Source organism: Lissotriton helveticus, chromosome 11, assembly GCF_964261635.1.
Source record: "Lissotriton helveticus chromosome 11, aLisHel1.1, whole genome shotgun sequence".
In the NCBI taxonomy this organism is placed as follows: Eukaryota; Metazoa; Chordata; class Amphibia; order Caudata; family Salamandridae; genus Lissotriton; species Lissotriton helveticus.
In genome coordinates, this window is record NC_136072.1 from 1,078,703,355 (window position 1) to 1,078,724,370 (window position 21,016).

The 21,016-nt window shown below is 46.8% G+C and overlaps 1 protein-coding gene across 4 annotated transcripts in view; it reads right to left on the reverse strand.

Annotated features, from left to right (window-relative positions):
- The window catches only part of CIT (citron rho-interacting serine/threonine kinase), a 1,315,032-nt gene that overhangs the window by 859,528 nt on the left and 434,488 nt on the right, over positions 1-21,016 (reverse strand). For all 4 annotated transcript variants that reach the window (XM_078667654.1, XM_078667653.1, XM_078667652.1 and 1 more), the window contains exon 15: positions 6,738-6,791. In XM_078667654.1, the coding sequence (XP_078523780.1) occupies positions 6,738-6,791 (54 nt within the window). The remainder of the gene's footprint in view (positions 1-6,737; positions 6,792-21,016) is intronic.

Consider the following 21,016-nt stretch of genomic DNA (forward strand, 5'->3'; position numbering starts at 1 on the left):
GGAACTTGACAAACTCCAAAGCATGGCTTTTTGATACGTCCAGCACCCACCGTCCGAGGTGATTGAAGACCATTTGGAGTAGAAAAGGGAGATTCGACCTCCAACTTTGAGCAGGGAAGACAAGTCATTGCTTCTTAGAAGCGGAACCTCTGTAGGAAGGTTTTCCTCTGTAAGATTTTGAAGACTGCTGCCGATAGGACTGCTGGGTCTGGGAGGAATATCTTTGATTTCCTTGGCCGTAGGAACGGTACTGGGTGGATCCGCCGCGAAAAGAAGAGGGGGTGCCAGGTCCGCGCGCACCACGAAAAGGCGGCTTGCGAAATTGTAAAGTGCCATAAGCACGAGCCGCCTCAGTGTCCTTTTTTATAGTTTGCAGTGCATCGTCCACATGCTGGCCAAAAAGCGATTCGCCGTCATAGGGCATATCGAGAATTGTCCACAGAGCAGTCCTTAATTTCGGAGGACGCTCTCTCCCCCTCCTGAAGAATTTTGAGAGCCTCTGCTCTAGAGGGCTCAGGAATGAGGGCGATAAAAGAAGACATATCAGACCACATCTGGCGGTCGTAACGCCCCAGAATGGCCAGAGAATTTTCAGCCCTCACGGTGGTAGAAGCCATAGTGGAAAACTTACGGCCAATGGCGTCAAGCCGACGTCCTTCACGGTCCGTAGGACCGGTAATAGGGGAAGACGGATTCCTGGACTGATGCTGCGGGGCCTGGGTGATCACGGAATCAGGCTTAGGCTGCGTGACCAAGCAAGCAGGTGAACCTTGGGGCGCTCTATATTTCTTCTCCAAACGAGGAAGAAGTGCTGGAATCGAATTTGGCGTCCAAATAAAGTCAATAATGGGCACAGCCTGGACTTGTTTGAAGGGCTAACTCTTGAAGTCATAAAGAAAACAGTCTTCGTCCTTCGTGTCGATGGAGCTGGCGTTGACGGAGCTGCTGTCGACGGGATGGCTGTCGACGAAGCCGACGTCGACGGAGCACCCGCCGACGAAGAGGCTCTCTTCACTGCAAGCGTCGACGAGGATTTTGACGTCGAGGAGATCTTTTTTGACGTCGACGAGGAGATTGGAATCGTCGACGAGACTGATTTAAAGCTGATGGAGACCATCGCCGACACAGAGGACGCCGCCGATGATCCGCTGGCACAAGTCGTCGTCACCGTCGTCATCAGAGCACTGGAGACTGCAGATTTCGTCGACGAGCCCGTCGACGATTTAGCATGTTTTTTTAGAGGAAACATGCGGAGAAGGAGTTGAGGGCGCCGGAAAGTCAGATCTCGAGGGCGCAGGCGTAGCAGGAGGAGGTGGAGACCCCACAGGAGCCTTCTGGAGAGGAAGCTTTCTCTTCTTCAGAAAAGGAGATGGCAACTCCTGAACACTGCTACGCTTTGAAGTAGCTCTGGACACACCTGACGCAAGGCTTTCTGCATCAGAGAGGTGAATCCTTATCCTTCAACCTCTGCAACCACAGGAGAAGACGCCCCTCCCTGTCCTTAAGGGTCTTGGTTGAAAATGTCCTGCAAATTTTACATTTTCCTACCTCATGCTCTGGATAGAGGCAGTAAATACACTTCTTGTGAGGGTCCTCTGAGTAGAGCCGCAACTTCCCACAAGAAGAACAAGGACGAAACAAAGACTTCTTACTTGAAGACATCTCAGAAAACTGAAGAAATCCAGAAAGAAGTTGAAAACTGAGCAGAGCTCAGGGAGACTCCCTTCACACGACGTGAGTTGGAAAATCTGAGGGCCTGAGCCTCTGAGGAGAAGGTTCTAGGGGGGTGCTTGCGCCTGATTGGCTGTAGTTTGGACTAACATAATGACATGGATTTGTAATAAAACTGTTTCTTTTTCTCCTATGTATTCCTAGGTGTTAATGCTAACCTGGTACTTATAAGTATTTCTGTTTTTGGAATTTATGTGATATGTTTTTTTATATACATATTTTTGGGGGATTTTATTGCTATTTTATTTACCGTGGGGCTCCCACTTCGACGACGGGGAATATTCAAGCATGTGAATCTATGAAAGACAGCCTAATACTGGAGAAATAGCATTTTTAAGATAATGTCCATAACTTTTAATGTCTGGCATCCATACGGCAATGTGTCCAAAAATCAGTTTTCATATAGGAAAACAGTAGGAGGCTCAAATCATAAACCAATGGTATACAAAATAGTTATTTCAAAAAGCATTAATCACCATCCGCGTGTATTTCAGTTAGATATTTGGAATTTGCTAGGTGTAGAAGGCTAAGGAGATTTATTTATTTATTCAAAGTTTTATATAGCGCGAACAGGATCCTTACAGATATCAGAGCGCTTCACAAAGACAGGGAAGGGGCAGTAGGAGTCAACAGAGATAATGGGAACAGTATAATAGTCAATAACATGGTAATAACATGGATAATAAAAACATACATAAAACCAATCCATATACAATCAGGTAAGGAAGTAATATAGGACAGCACAAGTCATTGATCCCACTACAGAGGTGTACAGGTGGATTAGTAAACCAACGTGTATCATATCTTGGTCGGTAGTAAGAGAGTAGCGTAGTAGTGCCCCCAACAAGTATAGTATAGTGCCAGGGGATAGGGTGAGCAGTGATACAAAGCAGTGCAGAGTCTCTGAACCAACATCTATAACGATCAGGAGATCTTGGCCAGAAGGCAGATTAACTCTGGCATATTATTTTTCTACCAGAAAAAAATAATTTTCCTTCTTAAATGGTTTCACTTTATTTTGGTATTAAATAAAAAAAATCTCCTTTCAAATAAACAGAACAAGCCAAACAACATTGGTTTGACTTGGCTATTTCTCATTTGTAGCAGCAGAACCACTAACTGCTTTAAAAGCTGAAATATCTGAGCTTTGAGTGTTGGTTTCAAATCACACCTGAGTGAATTCTATGAAGCAGCACCCTATTTTGCAAACACGTGACCGGCATAGTTCTCTTAAAAAAGAAATTACCTGTTTGTTGGCCGGCAGATGAGGGGTCAGCAAGAGGGTGTTAATAATGGAACAGAGGCAAGGGTCTGCAAGCACCAAGACCTTTTGTAAAGCACCAAGGTGAGGTACTCTGTGGTAGTTCAAAAAACCTAAGATTGAATATGGTCATAAGGGATAGACCAGGCTTTGCCTCAGCAAGGTACAGTCAACAGAAGAGCAGTCATCCAGTAGACCTGCAGCCACAGAAAGGCTGCAGAAAAGACCAAAATCTTGATGAAGATCTGTGGGACCACATTCAAACCAAATTGTAACGTTCTGCTCTGATGGTTCCGGCTTCCAGTCAGGAAATGTTGGTACAATATGTTCTTTTATAGGACAGATACATAGAAATAAATGTTGTCAAATCCACAGAGCATGACCAGCGATCATTCTAGGTGGCTGCATATTGCCCTTTGGGATGTGGAGGAACCAATTCAGATCACAAAAGTTTAGAATGGGACAGAGCCGTTCATCTTTATCCTTATATGGCAACAGTGGGAGAATTAGCCTTTCCGCCTTTCAGAAAGTGGGGCTTGCTCTACTGATTCTCCAGAAATAATTCTCCCAACCTCTTGCAGGGGTACTAACTCAGGCATAGATAGAGGTATCAACTGCCTCACTGACCTCCACGGCCCTTCCCTCGCTGACCTTCTCGGCCCCTCCCTCGCTGACCTCCGTGGCCCTTGCCTCGCTGACTTCCGCGGCCCTTGCCTCGCTGACTTCCGCGGCCCTTGCCTCGCTGACTTCCACGGCCCTTGCCTCGCTGACCTCCGCGGCCCTTGCCTCGCTGACCTCCGCGGCCCTTGCCTAACTGACCTCCGCGGCCCTTGGCTCGCTGACCTCCACAGCTCTGCCTCGCTGACCATCAATGGACCTTGCCTCGCTGACCATCAATGGACCTTGCCTCGCAGACCTCCATGGCCCTGCCTCGCAGACCTCCATGGCCCTGCCTCGCAGACCTCCATGGCCCTGCCTCGCAGACCTCCATGGCCCTGCCTCGCAGACCTCCATGGCCCTGCCTCGCAGACCTCCATGGCCCTGCCTCGCAGACCTCCATGGCCCTGCCTCGCAGACCTCCATGGCCCTGCCTCGCAGACCTCCACGGCCCTGCCTCGCAGACCTCCACGGCCCTGCCTCGCAGACCTCCACGGCCCTGCCTCGCAGACCTCCACGGCCCTGCCTCGCAGACCTCCACGGCCCTGCCTCGCAGACCTCCACGGCCCTGCCTCGCAGACCTCCATGGCCCTGCCTCGCAGACCTCCATGCGCTTTGCCTCGCAGACCTCCATGCGCTTTGCCTCGCAGACCTCCATGCGCTTTGCCTCGCAGACCTCCATGCGCTTTGCCTCGCTGACCTCCATGCGCTTTGCCTCGCTGACCTCCATGCGCTTTGCCTCGCTGACCTCCATGCGCTTTGCCTCGCTGACCTCCATGCGCTTTGCCTCGCTGACCTCCATGCGCTTTGCCTCGCTGACCTCCATGACCCTTGCCTCGCTGACCTCCATGACCCTTGCCTCGCTGACCTCCATGACCCTTGCCTCGCTGACCTCCATGACCCTTGCCTCGCTGACCTCCATGACCCTTGCCTCGCTGACCTCCATGGCCCTTGCCTCGCTGACCTCCATGGCCCTTGCCTCGCTGACCTCCATGGCCCTTGCCTCGCTGACCTCCATGGCCCTGCCTCGCTGACCTCCATGGCCCTGCCTCGCGGACCTCCATGGCCCTGCCTCGCGGACCTCCATGGCCCTGCCTCGCGGACCTCCATGGCCCTGCCTCGCGGACCTCCATGGCCCTGCCTCGCGGACCTCCATGGCCCTGCCTCGCGGACCTCCATGGCCCTGCCTCGCTACCTCTATGGCCCTGCCTCGCTGACCTCCATGCCCTGCCTCGCTTACCTCTATGGCCCTGCCTCGCTGACCTCCATGCCCTGCCTCGCTGACCTCCATGCCCTGCCTCGCTGACCTCCGTGTGCTTTGCCTCTTTACAGCCTTTGACATGACTAGGTTAAAAGCTGCACAGCCAGTTTGAGGGTTTATAGATGTCACCCAACACCAGCACCAGGGCAGGCAGGGCCGGCACTAGGCATGGGTAGTGTGGGTGGCTGCCCAGGGCTTCGCACTCAGCCCACCAACTTGGGGCCCCGCACCAGTGCAACACCCGCCGATCCTCTTGTGCCCCTGAAGATCCAATTAAAAGAAAGGTGTCTCTTTGAAATTGGGCTTTCAAGAGGGCCCCTCTCCCTGGGCCTCTCAGGGATGGCATGGAGAGGCCTAGGGGAGGGAGACACTTCCTCTTGTACCAGTTGCAGAGAGATGAATTTTGCAGGTTTGTCCTGCAATTAGGCCTCCTGCCTGGCTGCCCATTCAGAGACACTGGGGGACGCCCATTGTCGGCACTTTAGCGTCCCTACAGTTTTAACTCTCAGCCTCCAAGCAATTCTCATACCTTTAGCCCGAAATGGGCTGTAAAAGAAGTGCATGTAGGTGGCAGAGAGGGGAGCTGTGGTTCAGGAGGAGTCTGCACAAAGCAGCTTCCGGAGCCCTGAATGTATCACTCTGCAAATTAGAGGTGCCTTGCATATTCCCTCTCAGCCCGGGACCCCAAAAATCCTAGAACCTGCCCTGAGGGCATGCCTTTCTGCTGTTCGGAGTAACAGGCTGGCACCTTGTCACATACATCCCCAAGCGTTTCCGGCCCCATCGTCTGTGCTGGGCACAGGCTTGTATTTATTTTCACTGGTGCCACCTAGGAGTGTTGTGCCCTCAGTTACCCAGTGAAAATCCGTCCTGACAGATGGCGAGTAAAATGTTGAGATGCCAATGGGAAGCCTCGGCCATGGTTAATGAACCAGGCCTGTTACCCAGCAGAGAGAAGGCTGCACTCGCAGCATGTACGCCCTTCAGCAGGCATTACTGCAATCAAGCAGCTTTATTCCTCTACATTCACAGTCCAAGCCCACAGCAGGGACAGGCATGTACTCGGTGCAACTCTGGATGGAACTGCACAGAAACGAATTTTGCAGTATAAGAAACGCTGCGTTTGCAGAAACTGTATAGAACAGACCACTCGGAGCAGTTTCATACAGTACTAGATACAGTTTGCTCAGACAGTTGCCATGAAAAGGAAAATCAATGGTTGAAAAAGTAAGGAGATTAAAAATAAAGTGGAGAACATTACATTTTCAAACCGCAAAGTCTGAACAGTATTTTCAATCTTTTTCAAGTAATATTTGCCTTTGAAGGCAAGCCACGTTGGAAGTATGCCCTACAATGTCTACTAGACAATGGGGTCTCTTCTGCTATATCCAACTCTCCCCACTGACGGTTCGGAAGACACCATGATATTTACTAGTACATCTATACACAATTCCAATGGGCAGCGATAGAGCGGTAAAGTGGGCATTGGTGTTTTCTTGTGTGAGAAAGAAATTGGACAGAAAAAGGGCTCGCTGGCTTCCATAAAGTTATATGCTTCTCCGGTGCAAGAGAACGAGGACTTCTGCTACATCCAGAGGGTGTAATACATCAACTCGGAACAAGTCGCTTCAGAAAAGGACTTGCCCTTTGAGCAAACCCTCACCAAAGGGCACCTGGACCACTGCACTTCTCAAAACAATCATTTTTTTCATCCTACCCTCAATATCCCTTCATGCATCATCAGTATGGGTCCCTCTCGCTGCTATACTGTTACAATGCATCGAGGCTGTATAAATATACACAGATGCACAAACTCACACACATTACCTTTTCCAGCTTGGAGTGCAGCTCCCCTACTTCTGCTTTCCCATGTTCTTTAGTCTGCAAAAAAAAAAATGAAATGACTTGGGGTAGTTTCTGAAAGACACATTTCCCTCCACTTTTGCAGCCAGGTAGTAGCGGATCCCTGGACATGGGACCATCTCAGGTGAACTCTTAAAAATGAGTGATTTGGCCTAATGTTACTTCCAGCATCAGTGATGGGTGGGATGAGAGATCTCTGAAGAAGTGAAGCATGTCTTGTTTGGATACAACACTGATGTCCTATCTGAAATAGTTACCATTTACATAACCAATGTCTAAAGTGGGCTGAGCGTCTGCCCCATGCTGCATGCCGTATGCTACAGTGGGTGGAAGTAAAATGTGAATGAGAACAGACCATCGGATGGAAAATGCTGCCTCAAAGCCCCTATAAGTAACTATAATATAAATATATATAATTTTTATAACATCGTAAGGTCTTGGCTATTGCCACACCTAAAAACGTAACGCTAAAAGATGATGGACAGAATGCGGAACATTGCCCATCAATCACCCCCAGTACAGAGATCTGGGCCTAAATCCATTGTTTCGATTTTTTTGCTCACCTTGCCGTTCAAGTTTGGACCCAGCCATATGCAAATCAGTCTTGACCCTGTTCCCAATAGGAACAGTCCATCCCGAACTGCCATGCCAGGTCCTCCCTGGACTGGAAACAAGAATCCTGGGACCAGTTTTGGGATAACACCCCTCATGAGCCAGGCTAGCTTGAGTCCAAAAGCATAGTGAGCACGACATGAAACCCCTTGCATAACCTTCCCACTTGAGGTGACTATAACACAACAAGAAGATGAGTGACAGAATACTGAACATTGTCAGACATTCACCTCCAGGATGCCAATTTCCAGTTTCAGCACTACGTCCATCATCCTGTTGTGTTTGCCATGTTTGCCCTAAGTTGGCAGGGTGTGCTCAGACGAGGGTCCCTTGCTCACTTTGCAACAGGATTCAAGCTAGCCTTGCTGAAGAGAGGTGAAACCCCGACACCGGTCCCAGGATGGTTGTTTCTGGTCCAGGGAGGACCTGGCTTGGCATTTCGGGCTGGACTGTTCCCATGAGGCACAGGGTCAAGAACGGATTTGCATATGACTGGGTTTATACTGGGGTGGCATGGTGAGCAAAAGAATAATGAATTTGACCCACATCTCTTGACTGGGGGTGAGTTTTTGAAAAGTTTCAGCACTCCGTCCACCATCTTGTGTGTAGACCTAAAAATTTTAACATTTTATTGTTCGTGAAGACAAAAATGGAAGGGGAGTTTCGTACAAGGACACAAATATGGCTGAATCGGATGAGGGTAGAGTCGTATGGAGCTTCACTTTGATGAATCTGTTGTCCCTGATATTTCTGCTTTGGAAATGAGGAAGCGGGGCTCCACTATAAGCCGGATCACAATAGTTTGCTCTCTGAATGGCACTAGTTCAGATCTTTCTCTCAGAGATGGGTGTTAACAAAGGTCAGCCTACTGAAGCCAATGCCGAGCTGCATGAAATAGTGTATGGTGAATCTAAAGTAAGGTTTTGGGCACCACCGGACTATACAATGCCATCAGACGTGGGGCCTTCTAGCACTAGCTCATGGTGGAAGGTTTGAAATGTTTCCTCTTGACCCACTTCTTAGATGAAGGGAAGGAAAGCCCCCACCACAGAGATACATATGATACGAAGCATTCAGTGTTCAAAGACCCGGATCGAACAGAATACACACTCTCCATTTTTGAGGCACTGAAGCCATCACAAACTAATCTTCCCGGTGGATGGAAACGTTAAGAGTCTGACAAAGTAAATACTCAACTGCTATCATAACTGTAGCAGACAAACATCAGGGGCAAGCACAGTATTCTTTAAAGCCTGGGAATGGCGCTCTCACCGAGGAGCACAGGGAACTGCCCAGGCAGGGAGGCAACAGTGCTCCGGATTGCAATAGGCGTATGTAAAGTATGTGGGTTTGCTGTGCAAAAGATTAACCTTCTACAGGAGTGGAGAAAGGGTACTGAGATATTCAAGATTGCACCTTACCAAAAGAATGCAATCTGTGTTACACACATTTTTTTTTACTCCTTCACTGTCGGGGACTTCCTCAGTCTTGAGGAAGGAGGGGCTGAGGCATAAACATACTGATACTACTTTATTTAGGGCTAATATTGGTGACTTTCTATGAACTTTTTTTTTATTTTGAGAATACAGCTGAGCAAGTGATCTGCAAAAATCTATATCTATACTAATATAATAAAAAGAGAGCCCAAACCTTTGAGGCGGGTAATCTCAGGAACCACAGCACCAATCACAACACCCAATACAGCGTTGGAAAGGGCAGTTGCAGCAGAAGGACATAGGCTATGCAGACGCCCACCATATACATTTAAAAGGTAAAAGAACCGTGCCAGCAAAGTAGTCCCTTGTGGGCGTGTCTGCGTTGTGCTGTGGGCGTGTGCTGGGGGCGTGACAAACGCTGGGGGCGTGTGGTACGTTCCGCCCTTCATGCCATGTCTCATATTGTGTGCTAATCCCACCCTGCTCCCTTTAAATACCCCTGCACCCCATAATCATAACCCACCCGTATTCCTTAAAATACCCCAACACCCTTAAACACTAACCTATCTTAACCCTATAAATATACCCTGTACCCCAAAACCCAAACCTAACCCTAAGAAATGCCCCTGTACCCCCAAACCTTGCCCTGAACCCTATAAATACCCCTGTACCTCAATACCCAAACCTACCCCTGAACCCTAAAAATACCCTGTACCCCAAAACCCAAACCTAGCCCTGAACCCTAAAAATACCACTGTACCCCAAACCTAGCCCTGAACCCTTAAAATACCCCTGTACCCCAAAACCCAAACCTACCCCTGAACCCTAAAAGTACCCCTGTACCCCAAAACCCAAACCTAGCTCTGAACCCTAAAATACCCCAGTAACCCAAAACCCAAACCTAGCCCATAACCCTAAAAATACCCCTGTACCCCAAAACCCAAACCTAGCCCTGAACCCTTAAAATACCCCTGTACCCCAAAACCCAAACCAACCCCATAACCCTAAAAATACCCCTATAGCCCATAACCCAAACCTAGCCCTGAACCCTAAAAATACCACTGTACCCCAAAACCCAAACCTAGCCCTGAACCCTAAAAATACCACTGTACCCCAAACCTAGCCCTGAACCCTTAAAATACCCCTGTACCCCAAAACCCAAACCTACCCCTGAACCCTAAAAATACCCCTGTACCCCAAAACCCAAACCTAGCTCTGAACCCTAAAATACCCCAGTAACCCAAAACCCAAACCTAGCCCATAACCCTAAAAATACCCCTGTACCCCAAAACCCAAACCCAGCCCTGAACCCTTAAAATACCCCTGTACCCCAAAACCCAAACCAACCCCATAACCCTAAAAATACCCCTATACCCAAACCTAGCCCTGAACCCTAAAAATACCCCTGTACCCCAAAACCCATACCTATCCCTAAACCCTAAAACTACCCCTGTACCCCATAACCCAAAACTATATCTGAACCCTTAAAATACCCAAACACCCCAAAACATATACCTCAGTACCCCAAAACATACACCTATACCCATACTTACCTTATCCAAACATTTAAAAAAACATGTTTTTACCATTTATGCATTTACAACGAATTTCGTTGTAAATGTATGCGTGGTAAAAGCATATAAAATGTAATGCCATGCGTTATAATGGCATTGCGGAGTCATGGTATGGTATGGTTGCGGAATAATTGGTGTTTACCCTCCCCCGGTAAGTACATTGGTGACACGGCGGCCAACAGCTCCAGCAACATACCCATATTTTTTCACCACCCATTTGAAAAATGCACAGGTCTTTCATTGATGGCCAGCACCGACATACACTTTTAGACACACCGACATACACTTTTAGACACACCTCCCGCCACAAGTTCTAGAATTGCAAACTGTAGAGCTGGGGAGCTACGTTCGAATCTCGGCATCAGCTCAACATCCTGTGATTCCAGGCAAATCGCTTTGTCTCCCCGTGCCTACCACAAATGAATGTGTTCTTCTGTAATGTAAATTGTGCTCATGCCATGTTGTCGAGTTCGGGCTATATAATATTGCAAGGAAAAATAAAGTAGGGAAACTCGAGTTCACACACTACTGAACGCGCACTCTTAAGTGCATCAGCAGTGCACTGTGAATCGGAGCGTTTCACAGGCCTGTCACAGATAAGAAATGCTATCAAAACGAAATCCTACAAAAACAATATACTACTGGCCGGCAGCAATTCATACCCGGACAACGTCGGGACGGGCTGCTAGTATGATCATAAAGACCTCCTTAACAACACCATGTTTGAAGGAAGGACTTCTGGCAGTGATGCATCAGAGACTCCTACACCCACAAGCTACCTAATACACGTAAGACAGAGGAGACCAGCATGGACTGTGACGGCTGTAGGAGGACACGAGAAGACTGTGGCAGGAAGCAGGGACACAGAAATGGAAATAACCCTGTAAGCAACACGGATGATTGTAAATAGCACAATCAAATGAATACTGACTAATCAGTTTAATTTTACAAAGTACAGTGTGCATAGGACTGTTCTAATGAGCTCTGTCCTCGGTGTAAGCATGCGTACAGAAGGCTCCATTGTATCAGAGGTACTGTGAGGACATTTCTTCCGGAAAGACCATTCTTTAACACTGAGGATCAAAGGACCGGAAAGAAGCATGTGATGCTTGGTTCAATGTCCGAGAGTGGGCACTTGGTAGCTGTCATTCTGAAGAGATATAATGAATACAAATCATGAGGCTTACCCAATAAGCCCTGCACCTTTTCTCCAGTCACAGCACCTCTACGGCGTTCTCTTTCACCATATGTTACCAACAAATTCATGGAGAGGCTGGGGACACTGCAGCTAAAAGGCATGACAGTGGAACACTCTTGCAGCTACATGCTTCTGAGAACATTGGACACGAGTACATCAAAGAAGCCATGCTGGACAGCAGAGGTACAGACCTAACGGCGCTCCACCGACAAAGAACAGGACGGCTTTAAACAAGCACTGGCAAAATCAACACATCGGACTTGCCCAGAGTGAACTGCTGAGAGCACAGTTACAAGGAAAAGACGCCTGGAGTAGGAGGAGGCTGGGTGAGAGCACCTCGTGGGGCAGGGAGCTATTGGTGTCAGGTCCCAGCTAGAGAAGCTGCTTCTGCAGCCGACAGATCTGCATGGGCCATGAGTGCAGCAAGGAACGAATTCCCACAGCAAAGCCATAATATAAAATCAGAACAGGGTAAACACCCACAAAGTGCAGTGTCCCTGCCCTGAGGACATGAGCGCTTGCAGTAGACGGATGAAGAAGCTACACAGCCAACGGGGAACGCAATAAAAGATTTAGGTAATGAAGAATGATAAACCCAGGCGAGCAGAAGAAAAGCAGGCATGTAAGAGGGATTGATCAACCCTAAAAAAATCACTGGAGCGTAGAAAAGGTTTATTTTGGCAGGCACTTGGTGTTAGGCCAAAAACAGCACTTTAGTTTTCCCACACCATCAATTTATTTATGCAGCCAGCTTTCCAGTCCATCCTGCAAGTTCACATCTAACGATGGTTAGAAAAAGGCTAAGTTAGTGTTAGCCTTCTTCATGCAGTATTTAGAGGTGTGGCGCCGCGGCCAGGGCGACTGACGCTGGAATCTGGGGACTACGGTTCGATCCCCTGCTCCGGCGGCAGGTTAGCCCAGCACCATGTGACTCTAGGTAATAGCTCGCTTAATCTTCCCGACGGCCCCCAGCGCCTAGAGACCCTTACGGGTGATTGTGCGCTTTACAAATGTGGACTTTACCCTCCTTAGCGGCATCGACCAATACATGCCTTGAAGAGGGCCATGGGGCGGTTGCAAGTGGCACAGCGTTGGAGCCTTGAGGACACCCTGGTATTGAGCTCCGTTCAACCTCCCGATGCAGGTGGAATATGGCAGAACGGAATGTGTTCTATTTCACCATCATATGGAGTGCAGAGGCTGGTAGACACAGGGCTGTGGACAGTGGATAACAAGCATGGCCTCTGAACCCAGAGGTGATCAAGGGTGCCCAGCCCGCTGTGAAACTGAAAAGAGGCCATGTTGGGCTTAGCACTGCACTGGAGAGCAGCAATATGTCCAGTCTCCATTCCAAGAGCAGCCCATGCCGGTCCGCAGGCTGCTGGGGTCGGCGGCTAAGAAGGAGACAGCGCTGGAGTGTGGGGACATGCGCACGCAGGAGGCGATGTAGCCCTTTCCAGGCAGATGTATACAAGAAGGGGTAATGGTGAGGAACAGGTAAGGGTGGTCTGAGTGAGGCAGTGAGGGCCCCCGAGAAGTGAAGGGCAAGGTAGGAAAACTTGAGACACCATTGTCAGTTAAAAGTTGATGTTCTGATAGTTTGTTTAAACGGCAAAATAAATAGTATGTGTTTTAAAACGTGCCAAAACGCTCCCTCTTTTTGTATGTAGGTTGCCACTGGAATCGCTAAACATAAACAAACAGAAGTGTATTGCAACCCTGTTTTCTGCAAATGTATTAAATAGCAGATGATATTCCTAACAGATGCGGTCAGAGAGTCTATCTGTTGTCCTAAACAGTAGTGGACACATCTTTTCCACTTTGCAGCATTGCAGACACACATGGTGGCTTATGTGCCTCCTGCAAGATTTCATACGCTCCTCAGGGACATTAAGGTAACCAAACTCTAGGACCTCGGGTACCACACTGCTAGATACAACGGACTGAGGTGCGGGTGTCTGAGGCTGAGCCCGGTGCTTGTGTTTGGTCTGAATGGCAGCTTCTCTTAAGGATATACACATATTTTTAACATTGTGTAATATCAAGTTGGTGCCATAATAATGAGGATCATTGATACTACCTGTGTTTTCATTACTAAGTATGGAATCTGAGGCAGTGGAGGAAAAGCATAGGCAAAAACCCTGACTGGTTCATCCAGAGTGCCCTGCCCATAGACTGCGCGATCCTGGAGACGTAGTATTGGCATTTTTGTGTTCTGCGGGATGGCGAACAGATCGATTGTGGGAATGCCCCATTTTTTAAAGTACTTGTGAACTGCTTTGTGATTAATTTCCCAGTTGTGGACTTGTTGAAGCAGAGTGCTCAACAGGTCTGAAGAATGTATGTCGACTCCTGAGAGATGCTCTGCTAGTAACAGAATGTGATTCTGAATGGCCTAATTCCAAATCTTTTGGGCTAACACTGACGTCAGGGACGAACGAGCTCCCCACACTTCTGGATGTAGTACATTGTTATGTAAGTCTTGAGGACTGTTTTGTCTCAAATGACGTCCTGCAGGGTAGTCATCTTGTAGTGTTCTGACAGGTTGTACCATTTGAGGGGTCCAGAGATCCAGCATCAGCTGGGAAGTTCCATAGTTTCTGGAGATAAGTAAGTAGAGGGAGTAGACTCCTTGACAGCATTGGTGAAGGGCTCTGATCTATGGCTCTGTTGATCAGGAGTGCCTGCACTTCCTCCTGCAATAGTCATAGGTTGTGTTGACTCAATGTTTAGTGACATTGTGTGGAACTCTAAGCAGCACCCTTGCTGTACCACTAACAGCAGTCATTTATCAGAAGTTATTTCTTGCCACTGTAGCAGGCGGAACCTCAGAGTGGTGCTTCATCAACTCCTTTACCTTCTCCCACTGATGGTGATTACACCTGGAGAACAGTCCAACCGAACCGGCTATTCACCACAGCCAGCTGTTCTAATTGTACATTAATGTTCAAGCTCTCCTTGTCCATAGGTACAGCATACCCTGTTTCCTGCACGGAGGCTTATTCCTTGCAGTATGCACCGCCAGACAGTCAGATGGAACCTGCCCTCTGATGTACACTATACTGTCTATGGCCACGATATATTTCTTTTCCACCGGAGGAGCGTCAGTTCTGACTTTGGCAGCATCTTTAAAGTTTCCTATTGTATGTTTCATCATGGTTTTTAGCATGGGAGGGTACTGGACTGATATCTTATCCTAGACAGTTTCAAACTACGAAATCGTCCACTTCTTCAGTTTTACTTTGTGGTTCTGCGCCACCCCTTGTAAACTCTGTGGCAGGCAGTGGATTCTTCCGGTGAGAAGGCTTTAACAGGGAAGACCTCAAGGGAGTGGATGTCTCGAGGATCTGTGTGGTTATCTTCCCAAGGGTTATCTCCATCTGTGAACATGACCGGTCCTGGTGTGGACCCCGAGGGTCATAACGACTCCTGTGGTCAGAGTCTGAGTTGTCTGAATGGAAAAAGGACTGTGGTGACAGAGGAGGTGGCAGAACGGATGATCTGTGAGCCGGACGAGATACTGATCAGGCTGTTGGTGTGTGAAACCTAGGGTTATGATGTTGTGGTGGCAGACTATTGGCCTTATCGTGACTTTTCTTGGAGATTGAAAAGGTTTGGAGCTCTTCTGAAATCTGCTCACTTTTGAGCCTTCTTTTCGTTGGCACATGAAGTAAGTGAAGTGGTTTTACAGGGGTAGCTGAGCTAAGATTTTCTCAATTGAGGGGTAGGGGAAGATCATGAATTGCCTGAAGTCATGGACATCAGTAAGCTTGTCAGCAAAAGGCTTCATGAGATTAGCTTACAAGGAACCACACTCAAATGGATTGGCTCCTTCCTCAGAGCAAGAACTCAAAGGGTCAGGCTGCCACCCTTCACATCAGAGACCTAGAACCTGATATGCATAGACCCACAGAGATCGTCCCAGAGCCCCACTCTTTACAACATAAACATCACACCGCTCGCCAACATCATCCGATCACAAGGCATCACCATCATCTCCTACGCTGATAAAAACCAACACATCCTCTCCCTGACGGACAACCTCCACCGGAACCAACTTAACCAACCTCATGACCATGGCAGCAAACTGGATGCGAACCAACTGCCTGTAGATCAACTCAAACAAGACGGAAGTACTGGTCTTCAGAAGTAAGACCTACCCATTCGTCTCCACCTGGTGGCAATTGGAGCTAGGAACGACACCAACCAAGTCAATGCAATAAGCACCTCCTGCTTCCACATCCTTCACATTCTGTGAAAGATCTTCAAATGGCTGCTACAGAACACAAGATGGACCATCATGCAAGCTCTCATAACCAGCAGGCTGAACTAAAACAACAATCTCTACGCCAGAATCTCCAAACAACTCCTACAAAGTCTCCAGACCATCTAGAAGGCTGCCACAAAACTAATACTCTACCTTCCATGCCTCAACTACATCACGCCGCACCTCAAGAAGCTTCATTGGCTCCCTATTCAAAAGCACAGCCAATTTAAACTTCTCACACACACACATACCAAGCTCTAAACAACACAGGACCAGCATGCCTTAATAGCCGCATACACTTTCACCAGTCCACCAGACACCTATGCTCTGCCTCTCTGTCTCTCTGGCGCTCCCCCGTATCTGCAAAAGCAAAGCAGGAGGTCGCTTATTCTCGTACATTACACCCAAAACTTGGAACAACGTTCCTCAGCACATCAAAGTCTCCGCCTCACTCTTTGGGTTCCGCAAGAAGCTTAAGACCAGGCTCTTCGATTATCACTATGGGGACAACACACCCACACAAGCACATGGATACCCTCACTGGTGATTAGTGCGCTATACAAATCTACATAATATAACAGAACAGTTTGCTAGAGTGCAATTTCGGCAATGAACATTAAGTAGGTGTTGGAGTCAGCTTCAAAGCAAATTTCAACTCCAAACTGGGTTTTTCATTGGGTTCGTCCAAACCCTATTGGCGGAAGAAAAACAATCTGAGGTGGACTCTGCCCTGGTGCAATGTGGGTTAAATGAAAGCGTACCAAGACATCCCGTGATTAAATATTCCTTGGAAAAAAAACAAGTTGCAAGCATCAGAACCCAAGACTACACGGCAGGACTATGCAGAACATGCATATCTACAGCCACCTATGCTACGAACATTTAGTTTATAATTAAGGTTGGGTGGGGAGGAAGAGTGGGATGGGGGACTCAGTGCCAATGTGGCATGATCTGGTTTAAAACAAGTTAGGGATTTATGAAGTATAGGTTTTACAGGTAAATTGGGAGGATAAACAACTATCACCCCACGGTAAAATGATGCATTTCATTACTCTGAATGTTAGGGTTTTGAACTCTATGATCAAGAGAAGATCTGACTAGCCCTTACAGTTAATCTACCACTGCTTTATGCCTGCAAGAAACCCACCTGATTCCAAATATTCTAGACCCACGATGTACAAGGCATACCCAAGGCAGCTCCTTGCCTCTGCTAAATAGAAGGTTGGGTGACAGTCACTGTCGAGGAGATCTAGTATTTGTAGTGGAGGAAGTGATAACCGATTATGAGGATGGAAGGTACCAGGCACTTATTAGTAGGCAGGAAACTAAAGAAATCACATAGGTAGCCATTTTCATCCCAAACTCGGACCATGAAAAATGATCACATTTATTGTTCGAGGTAATCAGGGGAAGTTTTATGGATTGGCTATTTTCATCTGGTACAAATACTTTTCTGGACAGACAACCCCAACCACAAGACAGAAACTTGCATCAGAAGGACATGAATTCAAGGGCACTTTTACAGAAATGCAGCCCTCCGAAAAAGAGTTCACTTTCTTCTCGTACAGCCATAGAACATTCGCCAGAATCAATATGATATGGTGCCCAGATGCACTGGTCAGGGTGACAGATTAGATTGAGATTGATTTTATTACTGATTAAGACCATGGCCCTGTTATATGAGATTGGAATATAGTCGACCCAACCCATAGGACTAGAACGCGGATATTTGATGTGGGGTTATAAAAGATATAATACATGAAGCAGAATTGAGAAATGAAATTGAAGAATACTTTTCAGTTTGAACACTGAAGGTATGTCCCTGAATAGAAGATGGGAAGATATTCAAGGAGATAAGAAGCAAACTTATCTCTTTGAGAACTGAACAAAGGCACAGTAGAACAATGATGAGAAACTGTAAGGGAGATAGTGGTGGTGAGGGGACAGATTAACTTAATGCTCTGAGAATGCTTTAAAACGGCTTTGTTCTGTGTTAAGAACTGATTTTTCTGAAAGGCTAGCAAGGCAGTCAGGCTGCTAGTTAGGATGCTTCAAATGGGGAAGGAAAACCAAATGTTATGAATTCAAGGAGTGACAAACACAGAAGGGGAAACAAGGGGCATTCTTGAACTATTTTGCAAACGTATATAGGGGAAAGATCCAGGGGACTAGTGTGTGCGACACCCTCTATGTGGATCTTGCTTTGATTGTGATGAGCAAGGTAGAAAGGGGCAGCCTCAAGACAGAGATAACTGTGGTGGAGGGGGCTATCAAGGGGAGAGGGGTTGGCCTAACGGCTAAGGCGCTCGACCTCGGGAACTTGGTTCGAGTCTCGGTAACGACGCCAAAAACCCCCTGTGATTCTGGGCAAATCACTTAATCTCCCCGTGCCTAAAATGAAAGTGTGTCCTCATGTAACGTAACTGGTGCTATGTAAAGCGCTCTGATAACTGATTCGGTTCGGTTCTAGTTCGCGCTATATAAAACTCTGCAAAAAAAAAAGAATGGGGCAATCAAAAAGGATTCAGGCCCAGACAAACTGAATATTGTGACTTATAAGAGGTTTTATAAAAATCGGCACCTCAGATAGTGAAGATTTTCACTTCCTTTGGAAACCACGGATTCATATCCATCCCAATGAAAGAGGCTAATAAAGTACATACATAAAACAAGGATAACAAAAGAACAGTGTTCATCCATTAGAACATTTCATTAATTAACACTAATAAATGTTTTCCACACACAAATTATGGCAGCCTGGCTGGAGTCCTAATTGCTATTTCTAACTGACTTCGATCAATCTGGTTTTAGAAAATACAGACAAACTTTTGATAATACGAGGAGGGTCCTCCACCTGCTAGAGGAAAGTAACTGACAGAAGATGCCTACTAGCTTTAAATGCCGAAAATGTCCTAGATCAGTTCAACCGTTCCGTTTTGAAGTACGCTCAACATAAATCAGTAACCGGTCCAATCAAGGGCAATCTGTGCAAACCTGAGAGCCAGACTCCTGGTAAACATGTATGGATGGAGGCATTTGCCCCTTTTCTGAGACTTGACAGGGTGTCAGGAATGGGGCTTCAATAGCTCTAATACACCCTAGAGAATGAGTGCGGAATCATAAGTTAAGGATTAAGAGGGTGGGTAAATGTCCAGTTTCTAATCACTGGAAGAGATCTCTAAACTGGATGCTCAAAAGACCATTTCAAGATGGCTCAAGTTTAACTTAAACTAATACTACTCTTGATTTAAATGAACTCTCACAAGATTTAACTCTAATATCGGAGACGCACGAGCTCCTCTCTGCGCACTTCCACAAGAAAATTACTGAGAAGAGTAGCTTTCCCTGTACTCTGTCACAGTTATTTCCAAGAATCCTGAATAGCATTGTATTCCTAGTGCTTACTTGCCTCCTGTTTGAAGACTCTCATCCTGAGCGGTTTAATCTGAAACTGTTAGGAGCAAATTGTGGAGATACGGACTCTGTCAGCATGAGTCTGCTTCCAACTCGTCTTGAAGAGAAGTGTTCCGACACAACGCAAGTTCGATCAGTACGACCCTCGTTTCCAAGTCCCTCATTAAAGACTAGTGTTTGAGCAAGACGCAACCCTGTCATCAATCCTGTTACAATAATCTCAGAGGAGAAGTGTTTCGGCATGACGCAAGTTCAATTAATGTGAATCTCGCCTCTGGGTCTCTCGTAAGAAACTAGTGTCTCGGCAAGACGCAGACCCGGCCATAGCAGTGTTCTGGCTCGAAAAGGGTTCATTGAAACTTAAAGAACTTCTCATTACTCTTCAGGAAGCCGGGATCTGGCAAAGAGTTCCCTTCTCTTGATAAAACTATTGGTTTGTAAGGAGTCTATCCTTCGTCGTTCCTTTCCCCCTCGCCGGTCATTCTTCCTTACCTTCTCCTTCCTCCATTTTTTTTTGCGGGCGCTGAACCTCAGAAGCCATTGGTACGGTTAGGACTTCAAAGATACGTCTGAAGAATATTTATGTAGATATTGTTGGTGATTAGGAAAAATCTGTGTTTCCTTTCAAAAGACTTCTATTATTAACTGTGTAAAAGTCATTTTTCAAAACGTCCAAAAATGAATGAACCGTTAAAACTATATTGAACTATACAGAGTGAAGAGAAGCAGAATTCTCCTGATTAAGGGGTATATAGTGTTATATAAATGTATAGTTGGAGTGATGTTCAATTGGAATACTGTTATTATATTATATTTGTAGGTGTGCGTTAGGTATTACCTCGTGATGAACCAGATTTCACCTTGAAAGCCAGAGAGGAACTCGAAGGAGTTTCCCTAATACTAAGGGCCTTAAGAACTGCCAAAGAACAATCAGGAGTGTCTCTTCTCTCAATCACATTCCCCTTTCCCCCTTGTTGGTATAACTTATTCAGTGTTGACGGGTGGTACTAATAGGGAGGCATTGGGAGCTTTCGCCTGCTTCTGCTCCTGTGGAGATCAGTGGTGCTCTGACACAGGGCTGTCCACATCTCAATTATCTGAACTTTCGGAAGTCTCATTTTAAAGTTAATTCAGGAAAGTCGAAACTTATGAGTGTTGAACTGGACCCTGGGATGTAAGGAAAGATAGATGATGTGTCACCGTTCCACTGGGCAAAGGGGGACATCAAATAAATGGGCAGATATATGTAACCACTTTTAAAAAGCCGACATTTAGGCGTCAAAGGAGGAGAGAAAATGTATTTTCTTTCTAGCTGGAATCAGCACCCCTCTGCCTTTTTGCGATTATCAATGATATCTAGTTCAGAAACTATATATTAAGACCTGTCTATTTTTCTCATCTTAAAGATGAGCAATAAGATATACTGCATCACATTCAAAGGAAGGTTTTTCTGCCATCAAAATTCCCTGCAGGCATTAGGCTCCTTCTGCGGGAGTTAGGTTTCTGTTGATAGGGAAGAGTAGTACTCACTCTAGCTGTGTGTCTGACGTTAGCAGAATAAACCTTTGTAACCAATATCCACCTATCCAGAGAACCAAAAGCCAAAGAGTTCTAAGACTCAAAATTATCAAAAACACCATCTCGCAGCGCTCTCCTGTTTTCTAAGAACACAATATCTTCAAATATGTAGATGCTACCAGAATAACACCATTTTGTTGGTATAAGGAAAGCTATACAGCCGA